At 36.0% G+C, this 16,536-nt stretch overlaps 1 protein-coding gene and 1 long non-coding RNA gene across 5 annotated transcripts; one reads left to right on the top strand and one right to left on the bottom strand.

Moving 5' to 3' along the window:
- Nucleotides 1-555: 555 nt before the first annotated feature.
- On the bottom strand, nucleotides 556-9,130 carry cuedc2 (CUE domain containing 2). Of its 4 annotated transcripts, none has more exons than XM_066678207.1 (9): nucleotides 9,013-9,130; nucleotides 7,581-7,655; nucleotides 7,207-7,350; nucleotides 6,367-6,428; nucleotides 6,152-6,270; nucleotides 5,347-5,517; nucleotides 4,353-4,417; nucleotides 3,851-3,911; nucleotides 556-3,699 (listed from the first exon to the last, which is right to left on the bottom strand). In XM_066678207.1, the coding sequence occupies exons 2-9, from the start codon at nucleotides 7,652-7,654 to the stop codon at nucleotides 3,553-3,555; spliced, it is 843 nt and encodes a 280-aa protein (XP_066534304.1). In that variant the 5' UTR covers nucleotide 7,655; nucleotides 9,013-9,130; the 3' UTR covers nucleotides 556-3,552. The 4 variants fall into 4 exon arrangements, with proteins under 4 accessions (XP_066534304.1, XP_066534301.1, XP_066534302.1 ...); XM_066678204.1 differs by having other exon boundaries at nucleotides 8,984-9,120; XM_066678205.1 differs by lacking the exon at nucleotides 9,013-9,130 and adding an exon at nucleotides 8,833-8,968.
- LOC136705001 (uncharacterized) lies at nucleotides 7,508-12,988 on the top strand. The gene is made up of 4 exons (XR_010803990.1): nucleotides 7,508-7,596; nucleotides 11,756-11,883; nucleotides 12,151-12,175; nucleotides 12,796-12,988. It is a non-coding gene; the product is annotated as an uncharacterized lncRNA (long non-coding RNA).
- The last annotated feature ends 3,548 nt before the right edge of the window (nucleotides 12,989-16,536 follow it).

The raw sequence follows: 16,536 nt of genomic DNA, 5'->3' as shown, positions 1-16,536 counted from the left end.
TTTACAAGGAAGGGAGAACTAATAAAGTGACCAACAAGTGAATTTAGAAATTTGCAGTAACAAGTTGTCTGTAGCGTGGCACGGTGGCGCAGCAGGTAGTGTCGCAGTCAGACAGGTGACTGTCTGTGAGGAGTTGGTGTGTTCTCCCTGTGTCCGCGTGGGTTTCCTCCGGGTGCTCCGGTTTCCTCCCACAGTCCAAAAACACACGTTGGTAGGTGGATTGATGACTCAAAAGTGTCCGTAGGTGTGAGTGAATGTGTGTGTGTGTTGCCCAGTGAAGGACGGTGCCCCCTCCAGGGTGTATTCCCGCCTTGCGCCCAATGATTCCAGGTAGGCTCTGGACCCACCGCAACCCTGAACTGGATAAGTGGTTACAGATAATGAATGAAAGTTGTCTGTAGAATGCATTTAAGTTAGGCAATGTGAAAAATGACTGGGGAGTTTAATCTTATTTTTTTTTGATTAGTTTATATTTTTCTTACATAGTACAATGTAATAAATGATAAAAAAAACTGGTCAAACATATGCAGAAGAATAGATATTTAACTCAGTCTTTAATTCAAATAAGTATACAGAACATTTTTTAAAATCAAAAATCATTGTCCATATCCATGAATATGTGAATGTATATTTTAATGTACAGTTTCCTGGATGGCAATAGTGGCCATCACCTCTTTAAAACACTTTGAGAAAAATTGAGAATAACAAGCACAAATGATACCCCAACATAGTTACGGATGTAAAACACTGAGATAACACATAACGTCATGAATAGTGAGCACAGGTTACATTAAACAATCCCATCATCAAAAACCATGCAGACCTGTAAGCACCAAAGTACACAATATTTGTAATATAGAATAACCATGTGAATGCAATATATATATAACCAGTGTAAAAAAGAGACCATAAGAGATGAACTCCAGAGCCAAATACTTGAATAGGTAACAATTCTAAAATTGAAAGTGTAACTTTTTAAACATAACAAGTGAGAGTGGCATAAGTGTTTTCTCAATCAAGACTCTACTTGGAAAAAGCAATATTAAATATAAATGAATCATTGCCGCAAATGCTGCAAACATTTGAACTTTGGGCACAAGAGGCAAAACAACAGGTAATCCTAGGATTTACATGGATGAAACAATGTGAAATGTTTACACGACCCTTAAGATGTTTTTGAATTTTTAAATATTTTAATATTAATTAAGGACATATTTATCCAATTACAACTACTAGCATACAGCTAACATCCAGTACAGCCCTCCAACCCCTGGCAAAATATATGGAATCACCATATATGAAGGATATTCATGTAAATTTGTTGATGAAAGGAAAAAAAGTATGAGACTCTTGTGGCAAGATGCATTATCATCCTGAAAAATGACTTCACCACCAAACACATTTTCTACTAAAGGAAAATGAGAGAAGTGACCAAAATCCCAATGCATGCCTAGATATCCCAACCACTTTCAGTAAATATTTAATATAATTTCTCATTGCCAATCCCAGTCTGTTAAAATAAATCTGAGATATTCATATGTGGTCAGTTTACACCTCTGATATTAATATCAATATTTATTTCATCTGAGTGCAGAGTGCCCATGGAGCTGTTGTCTAATATGTGGGTTAAGACAGATTTAATGTGTTTCCTCCACAGATGTCTTTCCTCAACCTCCTCAAAAATAATTCCAGTTATAATCAACAAAATGAATGGTATTTTGTTCCTATCACAAAATCAGAAAGCGTTTATGCTTATATTGTCACATGATGCCAAGATAAATGTGTAACAAAACACATGATTACTCAAAACAAACAAATAGAAAGCTACTGTGCTAAAACACCTTTCATACAATAGTTCCAGCAATATTCCCATGGTCAATGCAGGATTGAGACACCACTGCATATCACTTCCATCCAAACATCCACACTCTTATTGCTTCTCTTTAGCTCAATGTAAACATTTCTTCTGTTTAAGTATAACCAGTAGTTTTCTTTCGGCTTTTCTCTCTGTAAGTCCAATTTCCATCAGCTCTGTCCCAAATATTGGCTCCTTATTCTGCTCATTTGATTTTATTTTATTGAGCCTTTTCTGTTTTCTTTCCTGATGAATTGATGCCATCCTTGGTCTACTTCTATGTTTTCCATTCATAGACAAAGACAAAGCTGAGAACTAACATTCAGGGTTAAAGTTCCTACATTTCGAGTGACAGCTCTCGTTTGGGCCATGCTTTATGTAAATTAACCGAATCCAAATGCTAGTTAAGCTCTTTCAGTACCCACATTTATCTGCAGACTAATGCGCATTTTAGACTTGTGCCAGTTTTTGTTTGTAGAAATGCAAATTAAAGGCTCAGTACTCAATATTAATTACATTTTCTTCCATTAATAAAGTTATTAAATTCATTTAATTTGTGGTATAGTTCATGAATTCTGAATGTCCAGGTATTGGACTGTAATGTAGGAACAAAACTTTATCATATGCTTTGCTACAAAGTAAACATTTTGAGTGAATATTTTCCAATATATTCCATTGTTTGTGCCAAGTTACTATAAGCTTTTGCAATGATAGACTAGAACCAGTTTAGTTGAGCTGCCCATTTCAAAATGTAACACACATACAAGTTTTACTTATATGATGTACTATTTGTGACTCTCCTATTAAAGCATGAACCTGAAGCATGCCTCTGGATATCAACTCTCTGCTGTCCTTAAAATCATTATTTTTTTTAAATGTAAAAACTACATGTTAATGATTACTGGTGATATCTAGCTGCCATGTTCATTATGAGGTTTAGTTTTAAAGGCAAGGGTTAAGTAAAATTTGGCCTTTTTTTGTAATGTACTGTAGTGTTATTGGGTGATTGGGTCCATTAAAGTTTGGTAAAATAAAAAGGACTATAAGGAAAGGGTGTTACAACAGAATTTGTCTCATGTAAACACCAATCAAAACAGTATTTTTACATTACAGCAATTTAAAATAATAAAGTTAGTTTAACAAAATGTCATTACAATGAATAAATGAAATTTGACACTGGAGTTCAACTTTAAAATTAAAATGTATATTCACATTGGATTGTGTTCTGACTCGAGCCCAGCTTGAGCGAACGTGCCTATGTAGTAATAACAATGTCTGCAAAATCATTTGGTAATTTATACATCTGCATAAAAAAATAAAGGGTGACTATTTTAACCTTGAGTGCATTTGGGCAGTAGAGTTCAATCATAAATTCTGAATCGGTTGTTACTGTAACAGAAGTATAACATCTGGCCATTTTTGACACACTTGCCATGTGAAGTTTTTAGTTACTTAAGTTATGCTTACTGTTAAAAAAAAAGTAGCACGAATAGATTAAAAATAATTGGTCAGTGAGTACAGCTGAGATCAGATGTAGTAAGTTAAACTGCCCAAAGTGTACACAGGGGGTAGGGGGAAGAAAAAAAAAAAAAAAAAATTTCACAGCAGCTGACACACTTCCACACAATTTACCATCTGTAAAAATAAATAAACTGTAAAAACCACTGAAGCTGTACAGATGCACTGGATGCTCATCATCAATGAAAACGATACTTGCGCGCTGGCTTGAGGCTAACATAAGTTTTTTTCATTTCCTCTGTTTCATCCTTCTTCACTAGATGATAGCGCTCTCCCTTGGTAGTCACCACCTGGCTGCCATGGTAACGCACCAACTTCTTTGGGGCCTACACGATAAAAAGTTACAATTACACATTTGTAACAGTGTTAATTTCTACACACTTCCTTAAACTTTCATCAAAAACTTTAATCTAACTTGTAAAAAAAAGTTTAATTTTTAAATTACGTTTTATCTTAATCAGCAACAAAAATACTCACATCTTTTGGTATTACTGGTCTGTGAATTTTCTTATCTTCCTCACTATCCACTAGCATATATCTGAAGAAAAAAATAACACAATGGCAACACTGCATTTTGAAAATATTTTGATATTCCCTAACAAGTCAGGCACGTCTATAGAGAATGGCTTACAATTTGTGCACAAACATATGCTATCATCAGTAACTGTAAACAAACAGTCATTTTCTTTATGCAACTGCATGTGAGAGAACTGCATTAAACCACAACAAAATTATTAAACCATAACAAAATGAAATGGTGGAGTCAATGATGTTCCAGGCTTGGTCTGTTTACAGGTTCCATTCTAATACATTGTATTTAAACCTTTATGTATATATATATATATATATATATATATATATATATATATATATATATATATATATATATATATATATATATATATATATATAAATGTATAATGAACAGCTAAAGAAGATTAAAATATAACAAGGTTTTATTAATTCAGGGAAGACTCACTTTTCCAAAATGCTTGCTTTAAGCTTCTCATCTGCTTGGGGGGATACATTTTTCCCTTGGTTTACCTGAAAACAAATGTTTGCATAAACTCAATGCGTTTCTTCAAAGCAAAGAGTAAGAGTGTTTTCACACTGGCTTGTTTGTTCTGAACCTTAGGAAACTGTCCTGATCAAGGGACCAGAATTTGGTCCGACCAAAAGAGGTGGTCTTGGTCTGGATCAAACTGAATTAAGGTCTATTTTGTGTGCAGTGTGAGAACACATTTCTTGTTTGGACTTTCTGACCAATTACAGGACGTTTGGCAGTATAAATTAGAGACAGACATGACCAGATAATTTATTCACTGCTTACACATAGAAAACATGACAAACCTTTAAAGTCTAAATTCATTACTAGAACCACACCAGGCTCCTTCGGTGAAAATTCCATCAGTGAACATCGCTTAATATAATACTTTTATCAGTGGTTCTGTATGTTTTAACGTTCAGAATTGAACATGAGGGAGAAAAACGTATAATGCCTCTCTCCAGTCGCACACAGTGATGGTCCTGGTTTTATGCATTTCCCACTTCGTTACCCTTCTCTATCCCAAACGGCACACTAGCGCACTACAAAACGTATAAATAATACTGCCTCATTATCAGAAGGGCACTCATTAGTGTAGAAGGTAAAGCGAAGGTGGTGTGGTTAGGGACAGAGCAGTAATCAGCCAGTGCATGGAGACATTTTAGATGGGACCAAAATATGTATCTATGTATACTTGATCTGAGCCACAAATAAGTAAGTCTATTCAATGTGAAAGAAAAACTGATTGGGGTGGGGGTATTATTAAGATATGATAAAGTAACTAACTAGTGTAACACTACCTAGCAGTGTAATTATATATTTGCCAGCCACTGGAACTTATATAAGTCACTATTTTTTAAATTATCGTTTAACTCTATATCTGCTTTAGGGTGCCACACAGAAACATCACCATGAGCAGATTACTTACACTGGGAGGAAGGGTGTGATTGAGCTGTACATCACCCTCAATGATGAGTCGAACAGCTTCCTCGATGTCTCCTTTAGCAATAGATAATGCACTTCTGGCTTCTGTCACGCTGCACTTAGGAAACATTTCCAGAAGGTGCTGTTCCTGTTTATCCCACTCAGAAATGTTCATCTAACACACACATACACACACACACAAATCAAATCCTTCCAGTACATTTTCTATTTGAAAATATAAAATTATTGAATAACCTCATTAACAACATGTCTCCCTATCTTTATTTAATAGCAAATAAACAAAATCACAGACATGACAAAAAAATATCTGTTTAACAGCTGAAGTTTAGCTTTATTAAACACACCTGAAACCGATGAAGCTAAATCACTTGAATTAATGGCAAATTTCTTTCAAATCAAAAAGAGAAAATTAAGGAATAATGAGTGAATATATATTATAAATGAATAAGTAAGCAATTATGTACTAGTTCTTTGTTTCTGATTATGTGTATTTGCTACCAAGTAAACAAAAGGCATAATGATTCTATAGATTTTTGCCAGGTCCTCTAATTGTGGAAATATGACAGTAAATAAAATGTTTGACTCAGTACTCATGCTATATTCAGGTAGAGTTCCTGTCATTTGGAACACACAATCTACCCTCTACTTAATAACTGGTTTAACATACATATTGTAAAGAATTATAAAAGAACTTTTGAAAAAATAGTTTTTTTGTTTTTAATAAATAACTCTTGCTTGGTTTATGTATGTTTTTCTTTGTTGGGACTGCAGAAACCCAGACTCAATACCTTGGCTGTGGCTCCCTCTGTTTGTGATGAGTGGCTGTGCATCTTCTTTACTGAGGCTTCATGGGTTGAACCAGTAGACAAGGGCCCATTATTCTTTTCCATTTTCATCTCTAATGATTCTTAAACAACAAAATTCACAAATATTATAACAGAGATCTTTGGACTGTGATGGTAGTTTTAAAGCAAATAAATAATAGTGAAGTCTGAGAAATTACCTGTGTTGCGTGCCAAGGCTAATTTTGAGGCCAAATTAAACATCATTTCACAGACTTGAACACTGAGGGAAAAGTGGAAAATGAAGAATGCATTACTAATGTGTTGAATAATGACTGTCTACATTAAATCACAAAACATATGGAGCTGATGAATGACTGATGACTATAAAAGTTTAGTAAAATATCGAAACATGATTCAAATATGGGATTTTGTTTCCACATTTTACTAATTGTGGCCATGGCTTAAAGGGAACATCTACCATTGTGGGGAAATGCAATTCTCTGGTTTGTTTAAATTCAGATGCTCAGTGTTTTTAAGGTAGAGATACACAGAAACGCATGTGTAACTCGTGTTGTTTAGTACACTCTGTAATGCAGTTAGCTGTCTCCAGAATTTGGAGACATTCCACCTTATGTAATAAGAAAAGTAAAAAAATAAATTAGTATTACACATCCTCATCTTGGTTCAGACTTTTCAACCTTTTGCATTCTCTTAACTATGTAAAATGTAATGCCTTCGCTCTTCAATGAGCAGAGAGAGAGCGAGAAATCCAAGAATGCCTTACTGAAACTTTTTTTTTAAACCATTTACTGACACCTGGGCTTCATAAACACATTAAACTGATTTCAAGCACACAAGCGAACTGGAGAGCTTGTGAATGGCAAGAAAACACTGAGAATTTAACTTAATTTTTTTAATGGTGAGTGTCACATTAAAGTACCAAAACCGAAGTCACCTCAGACTAAAACGTGAATTATTTTAGTTTAAAATAAGAAGACAATCCTCCAGCAGAAGATCATAAACAAGTAACAATTTCTGTTTAAAACAATAATGTTTACCTGTCAATATCAGAAAAGCCTGGAATGTATGCCTCCAGCATCTCAACAAACACCTCTACGTCAAAGTTTTCCTCGACACTTGCTTGTGATCCCAGATCTTCCAGCACACCCGTGATATATGAAAGAAGCACATCATCTAGAGTACTACGAAAGAAAAGTTGAGAAATGGGAAATTTCAGTAAAAACATTACTGAAAAACAGTAGTTAGCAGCAGTTCTCATTCTCATTGTACTTTGGATGCTGAAATTACCCTGCACCAGACAAGCAGAAAACGGCATAGACCAATATGGTGTATGTGACAGTGGATGTTGTTCTAATTCAGCAGGGTTTTCTTGTGAGAGCGGAGAGAAGAATGAAGATGAAATGTAGCTTACCTCAGATCTGCTTGTGGTATGTGTGACTTAACGAAGTCGTACAAAGCATCATGGATGATTTTCTGAAGCTCCATTCTAAGTAAACAAACCGAAAACGACAAACATTTGGTTAGACCATAAACTAAAATCTTGGGTTTAATATATGAGGGGAAATATCAACTACAGAAATAACTAACATTGGTAACTTGAAGCTGCAAATCCCCGTGTTAATTTACAGGTGCAGACGTTATAAACGTTGACAAGGGCAATGTTGGCAGAGTAAAGAGAGGTCAGTTCTCAGTAAAGATGTATGACGGGAGAGTCTAAACCGCTTAGCGATAACAAAAAATAACATTTTACGTTCGGGTTAGCTAGCTACTTGTGTATTGTTTAAACAATACAGAGCACTTGTGATCATTAGCTAGTAATTAAGAAATGTTTGGTGTTCCTTGGTCGTTGTTTTAGTACATTACGTCACATTAAGATGTTTCTTTATATCACTAATGGGTTTAAATTGAAGGAAAAAAGGCATAACGTATTTTGTTTTACTTTCCGTCTGAGATACAGGTTAGCTAATTGTTTCCGCAGCAGAGAGCACTTATTACCAGTATAACTGAGAAAGACTTGGTGCTCCTAGGTTTTTTAGTACATTTTCAGGTTAAGCTTTTTTTCCACGTTAAGCGTTTAAACTCTCCCTGTAAGACCAGTGTTGGACACGGTCAAAAGCACAGCAGATAAGACACTTTAGTTTTGGTCTCCTTTAAAATCAACCATCTATCTCTATGCCAAAACTATGTATCGCTAGCTATTTTAATCCGTTTATCTGTTTGCCCGCTACTGACAAGCAGATCATATAGTGTATATATACATATTTGTTGTTTACTGTGGACTCATTCCGCTTTTGTTTGGAGCTAGATTAGCCCGGCAGCTAACGTTAGTTGAGGAATTGGTGTATAAAGACGATGCTGAAGTTAGCTTTTTATTTTAACTGTCCCTTCCACCTTAAATTGTGAATGTGCTTCTAACATTTAAGGTGGAAGGGACCATTCGAACAAGAAGCACATAGCAGCTTCAAATCATTATAAGCATCAGCGTATTTGGAAAATCAAATCGCTTTTCCATTTGCACTTAATAGCACTGTTTCTTAATGTTTTGGAAATGATGAAAGCGCCAACGTCTTATTGGAAATGTTACCCCGTTAATGTAGCAAGCTTGTGTGTTATTGTTAGCTGCAGGCTCACACGGCTTTAGCCACGACACAGGCGCCCCTTACCTTTGAGCAAAACAATTCTAATGAATCTAACAGAAAATAAAATCTAAAACTGTCGCAGATGAGGCTGTCGAGGATAAAAAAAATAAACCTAACACAAGCTGAAAAGCCCGAGGTTAACCCTCCGCGCCGGCCAGTGTTCAAAATGTCTTACATCATTTCCTCTTGAATGTAAACACGCACTCGTGCTAGAGGCAAGACTCCTCACAGCGGCTCCTCCACCTCAGTTTAAACAGCAACCTCACAGCGGCTCCATCAACTTAGACAAAAACTCACTTCACAGTTGTTCCTGTATCTCAGTTCAAACACTACCTCATAACCGCTCCTCCACCCCAGATTTAACAGCATCTCCCTAACCTCGCAGCTAATTTTAAAGACTGTCATTTATGAATGGTTCGATTAAAATGTATTTACACAAATCCCTTACATTTTTAGTGTAAACCATGTGTTCTTTAGAGGAAGAAATATGGATGCAGTTTTAGCAAATGACTTAAACCTGAGGAGACATGCTTTTATTTTTGAAAGAAAATGCACATAAACATTCATTCATTGTCTGTAAATGCGTATTCAATTCAGGTTTGCAGTGGATCCGGAAACGCTAGGCAGGAACACAGCCTGGAGGGGGCACCAGTCCCTTGCAGGACACTTTTTGAGTTCTCAATCCACCTACCAATGTGTGTTCTTTGACCGTGGGAGGAAACCGGAGTACCTGGAGGAAACCCATGCGGACACGGGGAGAACGCACCAAACTCCTAACAGACATTCACCTGGAGCGGGGCTCGAACCCACAGCCCCAGGGCCCTGGAGCTGAGTGACAGCAACACTACCTATTGCACCACTGTGCTGCTGCACTTAAAATGACTGACATTTTTTTCATTTCTCATTCATGGGTGGCATGGTGGCGCAGCAGATAATGTCGCAGTCACACAGCTCTAGGCTCCTGGGGTTGTGGGTTCAAGTCCCACTCCGGGTGACTGTCTGTGTTGTCCTTGTGTGGGTTTCCTCCCATGGTAACACTGTTAGGTGGATTGGCGACTCAAAGAGTCAACAAGTGTGAGTGTGTGTAGCACTGTGAAGGACTGGTGCCCCCTCCAGGCTGTGTTCTTGCCTTGCGCCTAGTGATTCCAGGTTCCAGGTAGGCTTTGGACTACAACCCTGAACTGGATAAGCAATTACAGAAGATGAATTAATTAAGTTCTCATCCATGGTAGTAATATATTTAGGGAACAGACTATTTACAAGATGCACATTTGTGCTTGTACAACTGATTGGCAAGTAGGCCCCTCTAAATTTTGGGGTTGCCCCAGTACAAGTAGTAAGAGAAACCACATACATCTAACAATTATAAGTGTGAGTTACAGCTGTTTATTCCAAGGCTTTAAATAATCTATACCTGGGAATCTAGCCTATAATACCAAGAGCAGGCCAGTCTTTGGGACATGCACATTTAACTTTGCTGTATCTAATGTGTTCCAGGAGAAGCAGGATAATTGGATATGAGATGAATCAGATGTGCTAGTCAAAAGGTGTATAATGTTGGGTCTTCAGGATTAGGATTTTGTAGTCCTAGTCTATAGGACCCACTGGTCCTGTCTCAGTTCTTGTCCAAAGCTGTAAGACCCTTTTTGAAGTGCACACTTTTGAGATTTTATTTAAAGATTAACAACATAGTGAGACTTCAACAATTGAAAAGCTTGAAAATAGAGCTTTGACAAAATTCATGTTCTTTTTAACTGTATATTTTCACATTATTATTGTAAGCAATAAAGGTGTGAGAGGCTGCAGGTTTAAACAGTCAGACAGGGCTGTTAATTGATATCCTAGTTCAGGAGTGCCCAGTCTTACACACAGAGCACATCTGATCAGTTGTTTGAAGACGAAGACCACTTGATTAAACAAGTAGAATCATATTTCCTTGGTTAGAATCCAAAACTTGCAGCCACACTGACCGATTGGACAACTGGAAACCCCTACTCGAATAATTGACAACTCCCTTCTGCCCCCTTCTCATACACACATACATGCACATCTGTTTATCCAACTCAAACAGTCTACAAATATTCCCATTTCAAATATTCATCATGGGCTGAGTGAGGCTTATTAGCTAATTAGTCTCAGTATCACTTACAAGCTGGGCAAAATATCGCTGCCGCAGCCGATTGCACGATTGAATGCAAGACTTGGGTTTCGTTGTTTTGACATGTGGAACTTGTATCATGTGTTTTGTATCTTATTGCTCACATTGGTAGTATTAAATAAGAGGATAAGCCATTTTACCATTTGGTCTGCAAAGAAATATTTGGTACATTATTATTAATTATAACCCCAGTTTAATAAATGAAATGCATACTTGTACTCATTTCAGAATGTTTTATTTCTGCTCTAAGAATGAGAATAAAGCCTTGTAGATTCAAAATGATAATTTCACAAGAAGCGAGATACATACATTTCAGTGCTAGTTAATGGAAAGGAATGAAATTCCAAGTAGTTTTGGACTATTTCTTTTGGCTCATTCATTATGTAAATTTCCCACAAAAAGGGAATTGTTTTAAAAAAAAATCAATATCAAACCAAAAGTGTCACAAAGTGACAATATCCTTCACAAATTTGTCTTACTTGTATAAATGTGTTTTTACAAATTCATTTATTTTCTGACTTATATATTGATTTGTTGATGTGCTTAATTATTTGGGTTCCTTTATTACATAATAAGAGACAAAGAACTGTCAGTATATGAATCACACCTTGTAAACTGGTATTATAAAAGAGTGAACAAGACGTGAATGGTCTCGAATGGCTGGTTAAGTGTTGTTATATTAGTTCACACTGTCTTGCCTCCTGAGCACATACTGGCACCATAAATGTGTTCTTCTACATAATTAATGTAACTTCAGTTATGTGTCCGTGTGTGTGTTTCCACTTTCAGCTCTAGAGTCTTGTCTTGCCAGCTGCATGCTTCTCTCTGCCCAGAGCAGGAAACACAGTACATGTAGCTGATAATGAGTCTCGGAGAAGACGTTGCAACTTGGCTGGACTCTGTTTAAACCCTCTCAGGTCAGAGACACATGGAATTGTCTTACGAAATGAATGTGTAAATGTAACCTATCCTGATTCTGTGGAGAACAACAGAGTAGACTGTGTTAAAATATATCAAAATAATTAATAACACAAAGTGAAGATTAATAGAAAAGATTACAAAATGTGCATCACATTAAAACAACTTTAAATGATGCTAAACAACAAGCAAAAACATGCACACAAAGACGCACAAGAATTATTTATATGGATTTATATTAAAATTTCCCTGCCCTTTTCTTTCAGGAGGGATCAAAAGACAAAAGCTCAGGTTAGATCTTCTTCTATTTTTGACCTGAGTGATGGGTGTCATAAGAATGATTATTTCATAGATATTGAACAAAGCATTTTGAAATTCTATTCTGTTTCACATTTTCAACCAAAATGGCTTCGTTTTCATTTCATGCTGTCTTTGCTAAACCTTATGAAATACATTATTTCAGGAGCACAAATACACAGCCCAGCTTGACACTAGATGGCTGCATTGAGTCACATTCTACTTCAGAAAGTACACTACTGTTCAAACCTATAATAATTGTAACGTTTTGCTTACCACATAAATAATAGGTTGTTAAATTCATAACATAATTATTTTCCGTGAAATATACCCTCCCAAATAACTCCAAGTCCAATAAGTCCAAATAATTAATTTACTAAACATTTACATAATTTAGTCTACAATATGTTCTAGCTTTAATGTTTTTAAAAGAAAGTTGTCTTTAGTTAGTAACAAATTACACAATTATTACATAAACTTTGATTATCCTTAAAATGGCTGTAGGAAAACAGAAAAATTAAAAGCCTTAGAACACTTTAATTGTTATTAAAAAGAAAACTGTGTAATCTTGAAACACTCTTTTTCAACCAACTTTTCTTTGGTTTCTTTTGAAGAAACAGTTGTGGTGGGGTCCCTTGTTCAGTTTTTCTTGGCATCTACTCGTTTTCCACTTGATGGCATGATGTGCCCCATCTGCCAGTGTGCCAAAACCCAGGAGCACGAGGTGGGCCACAGAGACCACCATCAATGAACCTGCAGGGACCAGAGTCCCATCAAGCACATCACATTATTGTGAACAGCTTTACTGAGTACATACTCTCATTTCAAACACAAAGTTTGTCTATCACAGTGGCACCTTTATCACCTTAACTACACTGAAGTTTAATGAGAAGGAAAAAATCCATACATAAAACATAGTAAGTATGTTTGCATAGTAAATTAGGCTCTGCTATGCAAATAGTTAAATGTGCTTTACTCTAAAAGAACTTTCTTACTCATTTTTTACATTTTCTTCTACCGTTCTCTCATAGGTACATTTGTATTCAGCAGAGATTAATAAATAGGTCTGAAACATTATTTTATTAAAAAGTAACATTCAAATTTTTACCGCAGCAAGTGGCACACTCAAGCATGCCATGATCACAAAGGACGGTCAGGATACACAATGCGTATATTGTGCTTAGTGTAAAAGATTTCCATCTTATTAGAGACAATAGTAGGAAGACTTCAGGTCTGATTTGCAATTTCCTCTCCTTCGTTAGATGAACCAAACAGAGTGCAAATAATTTACTGCCAAATTAATTACCTTTTACTCAACTTTAGACAATAATACCAGGAGCTGTCGTTTGGAACACTTTTCTAATTATTTTATTAATGCATGATTTGCGGTTCAGGCACAGTGATTTCAAATTTAAATGTTATTATATTTTCTTGAATGTATATTATTGCATTACAAAATGTATTAGCTCAAATGTATATATTACCTTGAATTAAACTACCTAAGTGTCAAAATCAAATCAATGGATTTTGTTTGCTCTGCACAGAATTGGATAGAACCTAAGCAAATCTGTCCTGTAATTGAATCGCTTGAATATATAATTTTATTGCATTTTTCAAACTTTGTGTGTTTGAAAAAAAGAAAACCCCAGCTGATTCTGTAACAGTGAATTTCCTGAGAAATAAGGCACAGGAATATAAACACGTAAAGCACAGTATCCTCTGTTACTTTCTATTGAAACAATCATAGATTTTTCACCTCTTATTTAAAGAAGTTTACCTCATGCATGTCACTGTACATGTACAATGTACATTGTATTTTTTTATTTTAATTAATTGTATTAATGAAATTTTAAAAGTATTTTTTTGACCAGTTCAATTAAAATAATTTGCTTTTAAACTCGATAGCCTTAATATTTATAAAAAAAATATTCTATTTTAGATGAATTGTTGTGGACAGCATGATCATTCACTTGCTGTAAAGGTAGAATTTGATGAGCATAGCCATATTCATAATTTATAATTAAATGTAAGAGCAGTTGTAAAGTATACTAGCAATTACTAGAAGTATACTAACACACTGAGGAAACTTTTGCTGCTTTTGTGGCCAGCGTATCAGGCTTGGGGGTCTGGAGCTGTATCAAGCCATCAGAGCTGGCTTATCCGGACTCCTGCGAGCCATGCTTGCCTTCCCGTCTGGCTCCTGCTTAGATCCTGTCTCAAGGAAATGGGCACCAGACTGGCCACTGCTCCCCAAGACCCACCATGAACAGGAGGCATAATGCCGTCTCATGAGGTGGACATGGCTTTAGCCTAGTTTAGAGGAGAAATGAGCCCCGTCTGTGTCTCACTGCACTGCTAAGAATGATAAACTTGGAGGTATTAGTATTTTTCATTCAGTATACTTACTTATCTCCTACTATTTCCATCAGTTTATCTACAGAGGTTAAAGGGGCAACTCTCTGAAAATGATTTTTCTTTCATTTCTGTATATATTTTTAATATTATTGCTCATTATATTTTTATTTTTATTTTTGTTCTCTGAGCATCAACTTGCATTACTTTGCAGCTAGATTGGCCCCAGACTTCGGCACTGCGGAAAGAGAGCTACTCATTTTACTGTTAGTTTTAGAAACATTTTAAAGGTCAGCTTGTCCACACAGAAACTCAGCATTAAAGCTGTGAAATTGAGATCGTTATCCAGCACATTAGCATTGTAGGTTATCTTTGTGTGACACAGACATTGAAAACTACAGCATGTAATTCAGGCTGTACAGAGCAGTAAGTGGTTTCTAGATTAGTCTGTGTATAATTCAGTAGTGCAATGGTTAAAACTGTGTCTCACATCTGTCTTCAGGACCCCCTACATATTAATATTGATCTGCTGAAACTGAAGAACAAGCGTGTTATCACTTCCAGTGGGAAAATTTCACTTTCCATGATAGAGTAAGGGCACAACATTTTTGACAAATGACCTCGTCGACGTCTTTTGTCTTCCTGTCAATAGTCTGGCTTTCGTCCAGATTATGGATCGATAGAAGCTTATCTTTTTATGATAAGGTGCAACACAGCCTGCTTTCGTTGTTTTTGTGCTAATAGAGATGTCAGTCCCATCAGCTTCATAAATAGATGTTTATATTTTCACAAGAATCTGAATGCTCCCCTGTAAATCTGCACATGGCAGGAATGTTTTTGCCTAAGCGCTAGTCAGTATGGGAGATGGCGTACTTACCAGTGAACATACATTTTCAGGACTGTTTCCAAAGCTTTGGGTGTCTCTCATGTGTGAGACTGCTCAGTGGAGAGTAGACTCCCCTCGGTAGAAACATCTGTTGTAGAAGGGCCTGTCACTTTCCCTTTTGTAAGCTCTGTTTCTTTCTCAGACTTAGACTGTCATCAGGTTTGATCATTTGGTGGCTGAGTGAATGTAGGAAATTGTGCATGCATACATGCAGTTCAGAACCTTTGTGCATTTGTGGATTTATAGTATCTGTTTTATTTTTCTTTTAGAATTCTGGCTTGAGTTCATTAAATGCAAATACTAAGCTTAATGGAACTTTTATTTCCAAAGAAATTGTAAGATGCTGTTAGATGTAAGATGTAAGCTGCGTATTGTTTGACAGTTCAATTATAATCAAAAGTTTGGGCCTGCCTCATTAAATTAGGTATTAACTAATTTTTAAAAGTTTTACTGCACATGTTCTTCTTTATTTTATTTGTTTTCTTTATCACATGATATATATTTGTTCTATATTAAATAATAAATATATATATCATCATCATCATCAACATCTTTGCCTCTTAATCCATTTCAGCATCACCTTAAAAAGTATATATATGTCCTATGCAAAAGTTATTGTATTTTATATAAACCAAAAAAATGTATTATTTGAGGAGGTTTGTTTGAAATATTGAATATTACTTAATTTTATACAATTTCCTTTGATAAAGACACATGATTATTGTCTTTATGAAACAGAGTTCTATCATTAAGTTATATTCCATTGCCTTCACTCTCCAAATGGGAATATAATTTAGCATTGTGTTGAAGGGGCTTAAATGTGTGGTGCCACTCAAGCAACACAGGAAATGTTTTCAAAGCAGCACCACAACAGTGCCACAAGGCTCCTCACCTCTCAGTGTCTTCAGGTCAAATGCCATTTATCTTGTGTCAGAAAGCACCTTAAAGTGATTCCTCATCTGAGCTCAACATTAGTGTCCCGTCAAAACACTGGGCTGGACTGATGTCTATGCCACTGCTAGGAATCCATAAATAAGGGCGGACCATGCTGTCTGAGCCAACAGCTCAACCTTCATCTGCAGTTAGACGCAGTAGCACCATATACTGCAGCTCTAAC

The sequence above is a fragment of the Hoplias malabaricus genome, chromosome 8, assembly GCF_029633855.1.
Source record: "Hoplias malabaricus isolate fHopMal1 chromosome 8, fHopMal1.hap1, whole genome shotgun sequence".
Taxonomy (NCBI): Eukaryota; Metazoa; Chordata; class Actinopteri; order Characiformes; family Erythrinidae; genus Hoplias; species Hoplias malabaricus.
This window is presented reverse-complemented; position numbering and strand designations above follow the sequence as displayed.

Bases quoted from the DNA above. Each gene is read 5' to 3' on its own strand.
- cuedc2 (XM_066678204.1), bottom strand. The intron at 3,912-4,352 runs GTGAGTCTTCCC...TTTTTTCTTCAG, and splicing joins AAAGCAAGCATTTTGGAAAA to ATATATGCTAGTGGATAGTG. The intron at 3,700-3,850 runs GTGAGTATTTTT...TTTATCGTGTAG, and splicing joins GACCAGTAATACCAAAAGAT to GCCCCAAAGAAGTTGGTGCG.